The sequence below is a fragment of the Haliotis rubra genome, unplaced genomic scaffold, assembly GCF_003918875.1.
Source record: "Haliotis rubra isolate DU_JTF1 unplaced genomic scaffold, ASM391887v1 Scf4, whole genome shotgun sequence".
NCBI lineage: Eukaryota > Metazoa > Mollusca > Gastropoda > Lepetellida > Haliotidae > Haliotis > Haliotis rubra.
Genome location: NW_025767079.1, coordinates 2,485,684 through 2,502,989, shown reverse-complemented (window position 1 = coordinate 2,502,989; position 17,306 = coordinate 2,485,684). Strand labels below are relative to the sequence as shown.

At 41.6% G+C, this 17,306-nt stretch overlaps 1 protein-coding gene across 1 annotated transcript; it reads right to left on the bottom strand.

Moving 5' to 3' along the window:
- Nucleotides 1–280: 280 nt before the first annotated feature.
- Nucleotides 281–17,276, bottom strand: LOC124287228 (nuclear pore complex protein DDB_G0274915-like). Its single transcript, XM_046723727.1, has 11 exons — nt 16,626–17,276; nt 14,656–14,889; nt 12,654–12,737; nt 11,304–11,375; nt 10,579–10,831; nt 8,315–8,430; nt 7,476–7,557; nt 7,166–7,288; nt 5,295–5,418; nt 2,159–4,275; nt 281–776 (listed from the first exon to the last, which is right to left on the bottom strand). The coding sequence occupies exons 1-10, from the start codon at nt 17,231–17,233 to the stop codon at nt 2,810–2,812; spliced, it is 3,162 nt and encodes a 1,053-aa protein (XP_046579683.1). The 5' UTR covers nt 17,234–17,276; the 3' UTR covers nt 281–776; nt 2,159–2,809.
- Between the last annotated feature and the right edge of the window lie 30 nt (nt 17,277–17,306).

The window sequence follows — 17,306 nt, the reverse complement described above, 5'->3', positions numbered from 1 at the left end:
ATCTTATGACAATGGATAATAAGCTTCTGTATCCCTTATGAGAATACCCGCTCCACATCCTTCTGAATCATGCACATCGATATGCATGTGTATTATATGCATGTTAATCTTGAGGAAGGAGAATATCCTGCCCCATTACTCTGACATCGATATGCATGTGCAGCCCAAGCATCCTACTCAGGAGGAATGAGTTTATTTGTACGCTGCTTTTAGCAATATTCCAGCAATATTTCAGCAATATCACGGGGAGTGACACCAGAAATGGGCTTCACATATTGTACCCATGCGGGGAATGGAACCTGGGTCTTCAGCTTGACGGGCAAATGTTTTAACCACTGTAGTACCCCACCACCTCCTCAGGAAGAAGGCAGAGAATACCTCTTTTCTGAGGGTTTGGATACAACTTACAAGCTGTCTCGTTAGGTGGCTTCACTTAAAACTCAATCCTGCTAACATTTCCACATTGTCAGCATCTTCAAGTGACAGTCCCATTGGAGATATTCTCTCTTGATAAAATAATTTCTTAAATTCTCCATCTAATGTCAGCACTGGAGAACAAGAAGAGGTGTCATCACCGCTGAGTCAGCTAGAAATGTAGTGCGGTGGAGACCCATGGTCCTGTCCCTAGCATTTGTTGAGTTGGCTTCTGGGTGGGACTCATCTCCTGGCACCCCTCCTTCGTCCTCGTGCGGTGACCCGTGGCTTGGGTGGCACCCCAGTTGCACTGAACATGTTGGATGGAGTACCGAAGGAAGTGTTGGGAGTGTTCGGGGTTCCTGCAATGACACGATATGGTAAGTTATCTGACACCTGGAAACACTAAATGATGACATGAGGATGAGAACTGGCTCTGGGTAGTATTGAACAAAGCGAGCTCAGTGCTACGATTATTGTAGCTCCTAAACCTTTAACCACCAGGCTGCCTCTGATTTGTTGAAGATTATTATTCAGTGCTGGACCCAAATAATGACGATGTTTATGATGATGACAATGAGAGAATTTGGATGTTAACTCACATCAGCAGTGTACACAAGAAATACATGTATGCACACTATTTAAATACCCATCTACAAAGGAGAGTAAAATAGCTTGACCTATAACATTTCATAACCATAAAAGGATATCGCTTCACAAAACAAGGCATTTTAAATATGCCAGCTACCAAAGTTAGACCACCATCCCTGGGACATAAGTTCAGTCACTATATGAGTGGTGAGTGAGGATTAAATATAGAAGGACTACTGTATGCCATGTGTACATACTAGTGTTGGGAATTGGCTGAAATCTTACAATTGAAAATCAAAAATAATTGGTTAGAGTAATTTGTCAAGTTTTCCTGATTATGTTTGTTAATGCACAAAAAAGAAGAAGAAAAAACATGTAAATCTTTCGAGTTTTTGGCACACTGCACAATATGCATTTGCAAATTTCACATCTTTAAAGGATGACTAGTATGACTAAAAGGATGACTAGAGTCTCTAAGATAAAGGCAATCCTGACTTGGAACGAGATTGTAGTGCTTATGAAATGTAACACACAAAACCAACCTAGTGAAAAATATTGTTAATGCCAAACAAGTGTTCCAAAATTGTTTGAGTTCGATTATGAGAAAACATGATCGATTGCTTGGTCATTTAGTCACTGCGACCAATCTTCGATTATTTCAATTAATAGGACCACCACTAGTACATACTATGGTTGTTCGCACACAGAATGGATGCAAGTGAGTATGGTTTTACTCTGCTTTCAGCAATATTCCAGCAATATCATGGCAGGGGGCTACAGAAATATGCGAGACACATTATTTCCCTGTGGGGAATCAAACCTTGGTTTTCAGCATGGCAAGCAAACGCTTCAACCACAGGGCTACTCCAAAACCAAGTTGAGCATGCCTTAAGAAGTGACTGATCCCAGTTGCATTTAGGTTCCCTGATGGTGGGGCTTGTTCAACATTTACACAGCAGAAAGCCACACACTGTAGTATTAAACAAGATTTGCACATCATAATGTAATCATTGACTTATACCTTTCGTCTTATTGGTTTCCTAATACCATCACAATGTTTCCGTCAAAGAAAATGAAAGCTGAGTTGAAGATACGAATATGTATAATTGCTTCAAAATGAAGGAGTAATGGATGTAATGAATGAGTAACTTACCAAAGTTTACTTGTGGAGAACCTGTGAAGGATGCATTGAAGTTGAATCCCTTGTTTTCCCCTGTACTTGGCTGACTTGTTTGACCAAACTGAAATGTACCTGGAGTGTTACTTTTACTGGGTGTACTCGTGCTTCCAAACCCAGACGATGACTGTCCAAACCCAGGCTGTGAACCTGAAGAAAACGCACTAGGTGTTGATCCAAAATTGAACCCTGCTTGGGTGGTGGGTGCACCAAACACACTTGTCTGTTTCTGGTCCTGACTGCCAGAAGGTGCCCCAAACACTGAAGATGTAGAGGCAGCCTGACTGGAACCGAAGGCTGGTTGTGAAGGAGTGGAAGTGTTACCAAATGTGAACGTACTTGACCCTGTATTGTTCTGTTTTGTAGTGCTTGCACCTGCTCCCGAATGCTGGAGCAGCTTGTCCAGTGCTGCCAAATGCTGTCGTACCTGAGCTTGTTCCAAATGCAGACGTAGCTGTTCCTGTTGCAGACCCAAATCCTGGAGCTGGTCCTGTGCCAAAACCTTGTGCCGAACTGTTTCCAGAACCAAAGGCTGTACCACTTGTTCCTACACCAAAGGCTGATGTTGCACTTGCTCCTGCCCCAAAGGTAGATGGTGCACTTGTTCCTGTTCCAAAGGATGATGCATTAGTTCCTGAACCAGGCTGATGTAGCACCTGTTCCTGTTCCAAAGGGTGATGCTGCATTTGTTCCTGAACCAAAGGCAGATGTTGCACTTGTCCCCTTACCAAACACTGATGTAGCACTTGTTCCTGTTCCAAAGGCTGTTGTGGAAGTGCTCCCCTTTCCAAACACTGGAGCTGCTGTGCTACTCACCCCAAGTGCAGTGTTGCTGGTGTTGCCAAAGGAAGCTGCTGCCCCAGCTGCAGGAGTTGCACCAAACGAGAACAACCCTGGCCCTGAGGAAGTCTTTGCTTGAGTTGTTGACGCTGAACCCAACTGAAACCCAGAAGACTGAGCAGTTGAGCTGCTACTCTGTCCAAACTGAAACCCACTAGAAGCAGTGGACACAGCTGTATTCTGTCCAAACTGATTAGCAGCTGCAGACCCTGTGACATTCTGCCCAAACCCCAGCATAGTTGATGCAGTGGATGATGCTGTGGTAGCTGCTCCAAACAGGTTTTTAGCTGGAGTCGAAAGTCCAGTTGACTGTCCTGCTGTGATGCCTTTTGTAGTCGCAGGTACAGAACCACTTCCTCCAAATTTAACATTCGTGGTAGTTGCTGCTGGTTGTTGGCCAAAAGAAAAAGTAGGGGCTGGAGGCCCAGTAGATCCTGCTTGGTTTGAAGATGCTGTACTAGTTGCTGAAGGAACTGAAGTCTGCCCAAACTGTAGAGCAGTAGGTCCCGATAACGAGAAGCCTTGCTGAACTGCAGGCTTGGGTGTACTGGTAGTCAGTGGTAAGATGCCGATCACTTGAGAGCTTGGTTTAGCTGGAGCACTGGAGAAGTTGACAGGGGCATTTCCAACTTGAGTTGTGCCTGGGTATGGGGGTGGGGGATTGGCAGGTGAATTAAATGTGTTAAACAGTGCCTGCGCTGCTGATAGACCGGTACTGCCAGTATCTGTTTTAGTTGATGGAGTTGGAACAACAAGGTTTGTTGTTGTTGTTGATGTCCCTGTAGACACAGCTGGTGGAAAGATGGGGTTGAAGCCTGAAACAGTCGTAGATGACACTGGGGTTGTCACTGATGCTGTTGTTGAGGTGCTTGCAGATGATCCTGTGGCCACTGCACCGAAGATAGGCTTGAAGGTTAGGTCTAGTTGAGAAGCTGTGGTAATGGCGGCCGGTTTGGTGTTCAACAAAGGATTTGTACTTGCAGCTGGCTTGCTGTTTAAGAGAGGATTGGTGGTGCTGTTTAAGAGAGGATTGGTGGCGGAGGTTGGCATGGTGTTCAACAGAGGGTTGGTGGAGGAGATTGACGATAAGGTTGGTGTCTGGCTGACGGACGTCAATGTCTTTGTATTAATGGGCACAGATAGGAGAGATGAAGATGTGCTGATGCCTGCCTGCTGAGACGAGGTGGTGCTGGTTGTGGCTGCTGTTTGGCTGGAACTTGCAGGAGCGGCAGCAGAGGCCACCACATCAGTACCTGCAACAACAGACATATTTATCACCAGGAAGATTCACCTTAATTTTAAAATCCACCATTTTGGCTGCCAAAGTGAGAAACCATAACTTTGTAAGGTGTTAAAGGGTTCAATGTTGCTTTCAAAACAGAAAGCAACATGCATAAGTGTGTCAGTGTGTGTACTCATCCTAAATAATGCAAGTTCTATAGTAGTTTCACATGGATACTGACTCTGAGCTGATCAGTCCTTATTTTATTCCCTTCCTGCTAAGCATCAGGCAGAGTAACAACAAACACCATCTTTTCGTGTCTCATGGCTGATTTTCGATTCTCCACTACATCACTGAAAAGGTCAACCCTTTGAGACAAGTAAAAGAATATGTAGTACCTGGGGCCATCTTTACACCTAACCATAACAGTACTTCCTTAACAGTGAATCATGGCACTGAACTGTTTCTCTGTCAGGCAAACCAGCTGCATTTGTAGAAGAGGTGACTTACATTATAAAATGGTCAGACCAATTGACTTGATTGATGAATGCTATCATTTGCCACTAATTTATTATTTCAAAACCAACATCATACAGCTGGAATTACATGTGATGATACGAATTAGAATTGATCTTTGTAACCCATGCTTGTCTTGAGTGAGTGAGTGAGTTTAGTTTCACACTGCTTTTAGCAATATTCCAGCAATATCGTGACGGGAGACACACAAAATGGGCTTCACACATTGTGCCCATGTGGGGAATCGAACCCGGTGTTCAGTGTGACGAGTGAACACCTTAACCACTAGGCTACCCCACCATCCCTTGTCGCAAGAGGCACTGGGTAGTCAGGCTCACTAACTTGGTTGACACATGCTATTGTACCCTAATTGCGTACATTGATGCTCATGACATAAATCACTGGATAGACTGGTCCAGATATGATTATTCACAGACCACTGCCATAAAGCTGGAAAATGCAGTGCAGCATTATATAACAAACAATCAACCATCAAGTTGAAGACAAACAGCATGAGTGTGTTCCATCGAGTACCTGGCCTGCTCTTCTTTTTGATGGACTCCTCAGCCTCCTCCAGCATGTCCTGCACTCGCTGCCGCTCAGCCTCCCGGTCTGCCTCGTAGTCGTCTGCTGTAGCTGACACTCGCGCCACTGGCACCTGAAAAGCAGCCAACAGCAAGATCAGTTTACTTCTGGACATTATACCAACCCTAGCTTATGGGGTACAAGGTAGGTGAACAGATAGCTAACTCCTGTAAATGTACAGTTCAAGTCTGGGTTCCAGCTACAGAATATTTAGCCATACAAATGAATCTGAGAAGCCTGGGTACAGGGACAGATTACTCCAGAATACCAACACCAGCAAATGAAGCATTGAAGCCTGGGTACATAGACAGATTACTCCAGAATACCAACACCAGCACATGAAGCATTGAAGCCTGGGTACATAGACAGATTACTCCAGAATACCAACACCAGCACATGAAGCATTGAAGCCTGGGTACATAGACAGATTACTCCAGAATACCAACACCAGCACATGAAGCATTGAAGCCTGGGTACAGACACATTACTCCAGAATACCAACACCAGCAAATGAAGCATTGAAGCCTAGGTACATAGACAGATTACTCCAGAATACCAACACCAGCACATGAAGCATTGAAGCCTGGGTACATAGACAGATTACTCCAGAATACCAACACCAGCACATGAAACATTGAAGCCTGGGTACATAGACAGATTACTCCAGAATACCAACACCAGCATATGAAGCATTGAAGCCTGGGTACATAGACAGATTACTCCAGAATACCAACACCAGCACATGAAGCATTGAAGCCTGGGTACATAGACAGATTACTCCAGAATACCAACACCAGCACATGAAGCATTGAAGCCTGGGTACATAGACAGATTACTCCAGAATACCAACACCAGCACATGAAGCATTGAAGCCTGGGTACATAGACAGATTACTCCAGAATACCAACACCAGCACATGAAGCATTGAAGCCTGGGTACAGACAGATTACTCCAGAATACCAACACCAGCAAATGAAACATTGAAGCCTGGGTAAAGACAGATTACTCCAGAATACCAACACCAGCACATGAAGCATTGAAGCCAGGGTACATAGACAGATTACTCCAGAATACCAACACCAGCACATGAAGCATTGAAGCCTGGGTACATAGACAGATTACTCCAGAATACCAACACCAGCACATGAAGCATTGAAGCCTGGGTACATAGACAGATTACTCCAGAATACCAACACCAGCACATGAAGCATTGAAGCCTGGGTACATAGACAGATTACTCCAGAATACCAACACCAGCAAAATGAAACATTGAAGCCTGGGTACAGACAGATTACTCCAGAATACCAACACCAGCAAATGAAACATTGAAGCCTGGGTACAGACAGATTACTCCAGAATACCAACACCAGCACATGAAGCATTGAAGCCTGGGTACAGACAGATTACTCCAGAATACCAACACCAGCACATGAAGCATTGAAGCCTGGGTACAGACAGATTACTCCAGAATACCAACACCAGCAAATGAAACATTGAAGCCTGGGTATATAGACAGATTACTCCAGAATACCAACACCAGCAAATGAAGCATTGAAGCCTGGGTACATAGACAGATTACTCTAGAGCCTGGCATCTCGGACAGATTACAGAATACTAAACCCAGAATATGAAGTATTGAAGCCTGGGTACAGAAGCTGATCACTGTAGCAGTGTTCCTGCTAGCATATTTTATTTGCCAGTCCTTGGGACCGGTAACAATGAAAATACCAGTCTCTATACTATTTTGCTATCTGCAGTAGAATACCTACACCAAAAATATTAAGGCCTCGGTGCAGGACTGAGTACTCCCAAACACTAACCCCAGCAAATGAAGAATTCAAGCCTGGATACAAGGACAGGTTCCTCCGTCTTGTTGGCTTGTGTATACCATCCTGCTGCAATCTCCTGTTGGGTGTTGATGTCTTACTGGATGGTGTGGATGACTGAACAAAAAACATCACATAAATATGTAGACATTTCAAGTCTTGATAACAAACCAGATGTTATAAATACTAGAAAACAAACACTTCTTGTATATTTATAACAAAGAGCCTGTTTCATCTAATATGACCAAAGTCAATTGCAAGTTCAAAAGCTTAATTTCACTTTCTCTTAATACAAAGTAAGTACCTTATCTTGACTGACAAATTCGGTTGTGGCTGCATCAAGCCTATTTTCTTCACAGTCTGGAGTCATGATAGAATCACCATCCCTGGAACACAGCAGAGAACATGCTTGTAATTACAGGTCTTAGGTTACAAGCAGGTAATCATGGACTTAGGTGGATCAAAGTCAAACCAGACAAAAAACATAATGTCATTCTTCACACTAAATACTTGCTAAATACAAAGTTTCATTATGAACAGAAAAAGTTAAGAAACAGAAAAAAAGGGGCATTTTCAAGATGGCTGACATGACACCTATCCTGTCTGAGGAACATTTTCAAGACGGCTGACATGACACCTATCCTGTCTGAGGGACATTTTTAAGATGGATGACATGACACCTATCCTGTCTGAGGGACATCTTCATGACTGACATGACACCTATCCTGTCCGAGGATCATTTTCAAGATGGCTAACATGACACCTATCCTGCCTGAGGGACATCTTCATGATGACTGACAAGACACCTATCCTGTCTGGGTGACATTTTCAAGATGGCTGACATGACACCTATTCTGCCTGAGGGACATCTTCATGACTGACAAGACACCTATCCTGTCTGAGTGGCACTTTCAAGATGACTGACATGACACCTACTTAGCCTGAGGGATATTTTCAAGATGGGTGACATGACACCTACTCTGAGGGACACTTTCAAGATGGCTGACATGACACCTATCCTGTCTGAGTGACACTTTCAAGATGACTGGCATGACACCTACATAGCCTGAGGGATATTTTCAAGATGGCTGACATGACACCTACTCTGAGGGACACTTTCAAGATGGCTGACATGACACCTACTCTGTCTGAGGGACATCTGTTGTTGGGGCCAGGGACTGGTCAGTAGCTCGCCTCTTGCTTTGTGGAAGTTCTGCATCTTGATGAGACAGAGGAGTCTTACTCCTGGCTTCTATTCTCTGAAAAGTGAAAACAAGAAGACATGGTCATCAATATCCCCCGCCACAGTGTTCTTGTCCTGTTTGGTTCCTGTTTTTTAACTCCATCACAACATTCATGTCCCGTAAACACATACCACATTTGGTTTCCCTATCTATAACAGTTGCTGAGAAAATCTGTTCCCATTGGGGATACCGTGCACTAAGTCTAGAAACGCATGACAAGGGCTGTAAATCTGTAACAAATTGCAACACGGTTCCGTTTTTGAATTCCATCAAGGCATTCATGTCCTGAAAACACATACCACATTTGGTTTCCCTATCTGTAACGGTTTCTACGAAAATCTGTCTCCATTTGGGATACTGTGCACTAAGTCAAGAAACGCATGACAAGGGCCATAACTCTGTAACAAATTGTAACACTGTTTCCGTTTTCGAACTCCATCAAGGCTTTCAAGTCCTGAAAACATATACCAAATTTGGTTTCAGTATCTATAACGGTTTTTGAGAAAATCTGTACCCATCATTTCAGACGGACGGACAGACGGAAGGAGCTCAAACCAATATCCCCTCCCACTTCGTGACGAGGGATAATAATACTTCATGACTACAACTTCCAGTCAATACAGCAGTATTAAGTGACAAGACGAGAGATACGGACAAGAACAACAGTTATGATAACAAAAAGCATTAGTAGATGACGCAAGCTGATGATGCATGATGGCGATGCATGCTTGAGGCAAGACCAAAAGTGTGTTGTGTCCCTTTGACATTCTTTTAGTTGTATCACAGTGCATGGTGGTGTGTGGTCCTGTGCATAGAGCTCAGGTCACAAATCAGGGGAAGTTAATCAATGTTGGGCATGAGTTTCTAGGACTTCAGTCCTGCTTGACTCTTGAGAGTTTCTAGGACTTCAGTCCTGCTCAACAATGAAGCACATGTGATACATGTGGTCTCACCTTAGGCAAGTGAGTTAATTAAAAATGGCCTCTGTTCACCCAGCAGAAGATGGGTACCTGGTGGGATGAGTCATGTGACTATAACATTCTAGCATCTAACAGGCAGCTTGGGTTATCCGGAGTAACAATGTGCTGTGCTTTTCATTGTTAGCGATATGAGCATACCTGGAGTGGAGTTTGGCTCTACATAAATTGACACATTATTATTACATTATTAATGTAGGTCATAGACGCAACCATGTTGTGAAATCCACAATCACAATATTTTGCTAATAGGCCAAGCAGTGTGATTTTCTGAGGTTTTGGGGCCAGCTTTACTTTCCTTAATGAAGGACACGACCATTTTCCTCTACTAACACCTACTTTCACCCTGGGATCACATTTCAGTAAACCTGTCCTGACCCCATGATCCATTCCTGTGGTTCTCACAATCTCATATTACCTTCCTGGATTTACATTTTCAAATTTGCTTGGCTGTGCAACTTGTTCTAACATATCAATTGGAATTCAAGTTACAAACAATCCGCCGTGTAGATTTATCAATATCAACTGGACAACAGCCTGTTCCAGAGGTATAGGGTAATATGAGTTATCTCCCTTGCCCTGTCCATCATGTTGATGTTTGGAATGAAATTCAAGGGCAGGTAATGTGAAATCACAAGAATCAAGGGAATGGATGCAAGGGTTAGTTAAAGTTATCCAAAATTTGATCCCTGGATTTATGGAAATGAACCTCCCTGCAACTGTATATGGCTTACTGAGGCACCAAGACTGAAATGAAGAACCTTAGTCATGCTGGACAAACTGACATCCTGACCCCTGAACCAACCCCAGACATTCACTGAACTGACTGACTGACTGAGTTTAGTTTTACGCCGCTTTAAGCAATATTCCAGCAATATCACGGCGGGGGACACCAGAAATGGGCTTAACACATTGTGCCCATGTGGGGAATCGAACCCGGGCCTTCGGCGTGACGAGCTAACGCTTTAACCACTAGGCTACCCCACCGCCCCGACATTCACTGAAGAGTGAGTGAGTTTAGTTTTACGTCGCTTTTAGCAACATTCCAGCAATATAACGGCAGGGGAAATGGGCTTCACACATTGTATCCATATGGGGAATCAAAGCGAAGTGACAAGCGAAAGCTTTAACCACTAGGTTACCCCTATTCACTGAAGAGTAAGTCTTGATGTTACTGGACACGTACCTCTCTGATCAGAATCTTCCTGCTGGAGCTAAGTGAGCTGGTGATAGGGTTGTTGCGTGTGTTCTTCTGTCGCTTGGAAACACTGACATCCTCTTCTGCCTCCTCCATGGCCTCCCTACTGGGAGCAGATGGACGCTTTAGACTGACCTCATCCAGCTGCATCATCACGCTCTTGTCTGACAGGTCCGGCAGGTTATCTGGCATTGGGGGCAGGGAAGCTGAGGAAGCTGTGGACTGGCTACTTTCCTGCCGCCTACAACAAACACAAACTGTAAAATATTTCCATTTGTTTTTTAACAGGATTTTTAGAACAGCAGACAGTTTGGTGTGGCTGTTTACAATAACAAAAAGTCTGTTTGATATTACTTATGTTAGAGCTTTATTTCACTAAGGCAGTTGTAATTAGTCATCATGTTAGACATGTTTTAAACATTGCATCAGGATTATGAAACTAAACATATTAAAAGGGGGGCCTATGCTAGGTTCAAACTTCATTCTTATGTATTAGTCACAAATTTGATAACTTGCTGAATTTATCAAAATGTCACAGGTGAAGGTTCAGTATATCACAGCTGAACAATATACGATTCAGTTGATGTCAGGGTTCGGCACACAATTCTGCACATTGAGTTGGGTTTTTCACCTCCACTAATATTTCTTGCCATTTCCAATCTTGACATCAATGGTAAGTTTCATCAAAGTGAGAACCAACTACACTGAATCACCTTCTCTTGGCATGTTGACCTGATTCTTCAAAAAGTGTGTCTTCTTCTACGGCAACAACAAGTGATCTTTTCCTGAAAGAAAATAAAAATGCTGTTAGTTGTATGAGTGAGGAGAGGTGAAATTTGGTTAACGTCGTGCTTGAGAATATTTCGCTCATATGACAACGTGCATGCGTGTGTATGTGTATGTGCGGCTGCTTGTACTAGCCCAGACTTAAGGTGGTTTTATAGTGCTAGCCCACTGAGATACCATGCCGTAGTGAAGCATGAATACCCCACTCAGACACATTATACTGACTCCGAGCCGACCAGTCCTTGTTTAAACCATTATGTGTATGGCGTATTTATGAGACTGACTTTACACAAAGATTTTCTCAAAGGAGTCCCCATAGAAACAAATCTAAACTAATCCTATTTTCTTAACTGTCTTAGCACAAAGTACTCTTCAGTTTGTGAAAAGAATTAAGGTTAGAGTTATAACAGGTAAGAGAAAGGGAATGATAAGAAGATAGTGACAACTATTTAATGAAGTTGAAAACATTCAACACCTGTTCACTCATGATTTGCCTCGAGATAACATTGTAATAACAGGCTACAAATGGAAAAAATTATGAAATGATATCAGGTGAATCGTCTCACTGTGCAAGTTAAGCTTTGTTCATTCATTGGTTAAGCAGTGAACAGTATCCCTTCTACCCCATACCACACCCCAAGACTGGCTTCATGTATTACCCTCAACTAAACGATCTTGACACAAATGGCTGACGACACATCCGCACAAAACGGGGGTGTGGTCGAAGCAAGCCCTCTGGTTGGTCAACGCTACTTAATCTGCACATTCTTTATAAATTCTCGGGAATTTTTACTTTCATCGACTGCTTGACTTGGAAGTAATGTAAGATTTTTTCTCCCAAGCAATGGCTTCTCCAAAGAAAGCATCATTTGTAAATGTCTCTTTAACAAACATCAACCAACCAGAGGGCTTGCTTCGACCACACCCCCGTTTTGTGCGGATATATCGTCAGCCATTTGTGTCAAGAACGTTTAGTTGAGAGTCAAAATCGGTTTTCAATCAACTTGCAGAAATAACAATAAAGAACTGGTAGGTGTCATGAGTGGTGCTCGATAGGCCAATCATCCATGATTTTGTTTACATTAAGTTTAAATCGATTGCATGTGATGGTAGTGTAGCAATCGGCAAAGCAGTCGGGTGGGGTGTACCGAAGTGTCTGGCCTTGTCATAATGTATTATACTGTGAAGCATTTCGAGTCGGGGGGTCATCTCAAAATTTTGTATATATTTCATAAAATCTCTAATCATCGCAAAGACAAGAGGGCCTGTGGTATTACCTTCTTTCCCTGAGAGCATTGACGACAGCTTGCGTGTCCACTGGCTTTGGTGTGTTGTCGGTTCTCTCTTTCAATGGCATTAAACTGTGAACAGAAGGAGATACTGATGTGTACGGTACTAAAGAAAGGAGAGAAATTGGAGTGAGTGAGTACGGTTTTACCCAGCTTTTAGCAATATACCAGCAATATCACAGCAGGGACACCAGAAATGAGCTTCACTCATTGTACCCATGTGGGGAACAGACCCCGGGTCTTCAGCATGAAGAGCGAGTACTTGAACCATGGAGAGTGATGGGAGGAGAAAGGCATAGAACCAGTAGGGCTCAATTTATAAATCGATACCAGAACTATTCATAACTTTGATAAAATTGGTAATACATTAGAGACACAGTATTTTATACATTACTCACAGTTCACAGATTTTTAAAACTTCATCAGGTAGAGCTTTGAAATTCCAGTTATAAACTGGACCAAGTGTATAAATGCAACATAACATTGTCATATACCAAAAGCCAGACATCTTTATGACCCACATGATATTCCAACTGCATTTAATACAATCAAAACTCCAATCAAATTCAAAACTTTGGCCTTCTTTTTGAATTCAAAATAGTTCACTGACAATGAATGATTTGTCAAATTTTGTTGGCAGATTCACAAATGAGACAGTACTGTGACATCAGCCTAGCAACAGGGGTGCTGGGGTCATTGAGTGTACAAAAGTTTCTCTCTATGATCTATCACCTCAACACTCATCGAATAATCCCAGTGCTGCTGAGTGATTTAAGTATTTGTTAAAGTTGTTCTGGCAGTTTTTTATGCATGCACACTGCTAATAAACACAGTGCAATAATAATATTAAATTGTGGTATTTTAAATGAGGTAGTAATAATGCTAAATATTGTACGGCACCTCGAAACCAGGTTAAAGCTTGGACTTCTGACACATGTTCATAGGATGAATGCCCGCCTCCCCGCACTGTTCACTGATTTATTCAGCAGAAGGAATGATGATACGGGCCTAGGTGCTTACCTGGTTGGCTGCGCATGCGTAGCAGGGAGGTAACTCCACAGGGTGGGGGCCGTATTATAGATCAAAAAAGATTTTATTTATTGTACAATATTTTTATTAAAACATTGATATAACTGTCACAGGACATTTTCAGCCGCAGAAAATGCATATAAGTACCCCAAGGACGATCTCTATGAAAAAGAATGGGATTCCACTTCTGTGACTAAAGTCATACCAACATCTATAACAGACCCTAAATACCAAAGGCTAACAGTGAAATATCACACTGAAAATCTGGTATGCACCGTACGATATATGATACATATTGTTTTCCATACATCAGAAACAAACCACATATCCTTCACTTATTAAACAAAAATTTTCCCTCTTAGCATGATTAGTCTAAACTTCCCTTTCCTGACATATCAAGATATGTACTGTATCATGATGAGTATCACATCCAGTGTATCAAGAAACTAGTGTTGGGAATCGGAAACTAAATCCACTATCGATTATCAGATGACTTGTGATGAACGATTATCGATTATAATCGAAACATATACATTTTAATGCAATCACAAATTTGTTTTCTAATTAATGTTTTTAATAACTAATACTGTCATGCAATGAAATGCACACATGCAAGAAAGACACTTGAACTGTTATTAAACAATGAAAGTGGTTAAAATTTTACAATGCACATAGCTTTACGCTGTTGAGCGCATGTTTGTTCGTGAATATTCGTCAAAATTAATGGTTAGTTTGCTTCATTCAAGTGTGTTATACTAAAACAACAAAATTCTGATTAATCAAAAATATGTTTTATACAATCGATAATCATTTTTAATCCTTCTTTCGATCGATTTTCGATTTTTTTCGATTATCGGAACACCACTACACGAAACATATTCTATCACAGTCTTCATTATCATTAACATATGATTAAAATCCTAACATTACTGTAGAATTGAGTCATCCTGTTTGTGCTTACCTTGGGGAGAGAACTCTATGTGGATCAGGTGGAGCTACCCGTACAGTGTTTTGATGTTTGAAGGAATTGATGTCGGCCTTGTATAGGGAATGTCGATCTCTCCTGCCGAAGCGTACCCATGGCAAGACTCCAGGTGATGAATCTACAGGATGTGTTGGAGTGAAGTGGAACGTGTTGGCTCGTCTGACTGGTCGGCTTCGAGTGCCACTAGCAAGTGGGGAATTGACATCCGGGCTAGAAAATGAAAGAGAATAGAACACTATCATTGACTATGATTACCAATACATATGTGGCAAATATGTTTGATAAATGAAACCAGTAAATAGTAGGGCTGCAACGAATACACTATGTGGCGAATATGATATTTATCATGAATATTGGGTAACGAATACGAATAATTATTCACAAATACAATATTGTAGTTAAGTGATTGACGCACAATATGGAATGCCCATTTTGACAGTGTTAATTTGTAGCAGCAATAACCAATTATCTCATGACACTCAAATTTGGTATGTAATAGTTTATAGGGGACTGTACCATGTGAAGCCTTGGCAAACTAACATGACTTGTGCTACTGCAAGGCTAGTACATATTCCATAATTGCATATCTCACTTTGAAAAAGAACATAAGGGTTCAAGCAAAACACACTCCCTTAAAAATTGTAAATATTCGTTAATATTCGGTTCTGGTGACCACAAATAATGAATTGAATTCATGAAGGGCCTCGGTTCGATTCCCCAAATATGCGAGTGAATCATAACAGCCTTTGTAAAAAGATGAATTACCGAATGTGAAAAGGACAGGAAAACTGTGACAAAAGTGAAACTGGCACAGTTAGACACAGCCACTGGCCATGCGTTTCATGAAAACATGGGAAAACCTTTAATTTTCACAAAGACTAGTAATCTAACAAAAATAACACTGGTCAGAAAATGTGAAGTGGACAAGTTAAATCACCACCTGGCATTTACCAGAAAAGCTAATATCAATGGGAAATGGCATCTAATACAGACCTGTTTTTGTTTGTTACAATGTTTATAGTCTTCTCCACTTATTTCATTATAACCCTTCACAATCTTAAATGTGGTAAACTACAGGGAAAATGAAATCAACGATTCAGGACATTAACTGTCCCATCATCATGGTCATCAGATAAAGGACTTCTACTTCAATTTACAAGAAAAAAGGTAAGAGTTCTGCCCGTAATAACCGCTTGAAATGTATTCTGTTTATTATGATTATTTCAAGAGTTAGGGTTTAGGTTTAGGGTTTAGATTTAGCATTATGTTAGGGCTAGGGTTAGGGAAGGCCTTCTATAAAAAAAACATCTATTCTTACTATAAATCTTAGGCATAGAATGATAAAAAAAACACTGGGGGTTACGGGTGGAAATCTTTCCAGAAAAAGGTTGTTCCCAACTGTGCAACTGCAACTCGCTTGAAAAAACAGTAAATATGTGTGTGAACATAGTTACATCAAGACTGTGACTCAAATAGTGTTGCCTCAGAACTCTCAGAAGTTCAGTGTAATGCAGGGTTTTACATGACGTGGGATTCCTGCGTATTTGACGCAACAATTTAGTTAAAGACTCTCAAAATATTATCCTACGAGTCAAGCTTGACGCAAGTATTATGAGTGACCCTCAGAATTCTGTTCAGAGTCAATAAAATCGATTTGATAGCAACAATGATAGTTTTTGTGAGGTCTTCATTAATTTAGATATTTCTTTCAATTCATGTTTGTTACAGTGAATAAATCACAAGCCTGATTATGTGTTCAGTATACTGGAGTTTGTTATGAATGAACTGAACAGTGAAAAATATACTATTTATTAACTAACAACTACATGACAATACAACACAAAACAATAAAATATTTGCAAAACTCTTGCTTTTATATATACACACATAAGTATTACACTAAAAGTTTCACGACTCTAAGGAGCAAAATGGTAATATCGACATACCTGAAAGTGTCATTGTGTCCAGAAGTGTTCGCTACAGCTCTTTTTATCATGGGCATTAATGGGGTGGACAGCAGTGGACCAGATGCATTCAACACTGACACACTTGTATTTAAATCTCCAGTTGATACATTTCCACTAAGGCCCCTCTTTGGTGACTTTGGACTTGACACAGATATGGGAGCTGGTGAATTCAGTGCGTTAGATCTCTCTTTTTGCTTACTCTGTCCAAATTTAGATTTTTTGGTTCTCCTGGCAAACTTGGATCTCATCACTGGTCGCGATCCTGATGTTTGGCCGTCTTTTCCCTTCCACAACCATTGCAAAGGGTTCCAACTCTCAAACATGTTTGGAGTTTGGTTTCTGAATAAAGGTTTGTGAAGAACAGTGCCGATATATCCTGTGGTTTCTCTGATATGGTCAGCGACCGGTGCCAGGTGCTCTGAAAGTCTTACCGGAAGAAGACCGGTCCATTCTCTACCCTCGACCAATAAAAACACGCATAAAACAGTCAAAATATATAAAAACAGCGTTGTTTTAAAACCAAACACGATACAAGATAACAACGTTAAGAAAACAGCAGTTAAAACAGTAGAAAAATTTAAAGACATTATTCATAAAACTTTCGCATTCTCCCGGTGCGTTCGACACGAGAGTATCCGGTCGGACAACAGAAACGAACGG

Coding starts and splice junctions, on each gene's coding strand:
- LOC124287228 (XM_046723727.1), bottom strand. CDS start 17,233: ATGTCTTTAAATTTTTCTACTGTTTTAACTGCTGTTTTCTTAACGTTG. Junction 11,376..12,653: donor AATGCTCTCAGGGAAAGAAG/GTAATACCACAG, acceptor ATTTTCTTTCAG/GAAAAGATCACTTGTTGTTG. Junction 5,419..7,165: donor TGAATTCTTCATTTGCTGGG/GTTAGTGTTTGG, acceptor GCTGCTTTTCAG/GTGCCAGTGGCGCGAGTGTC.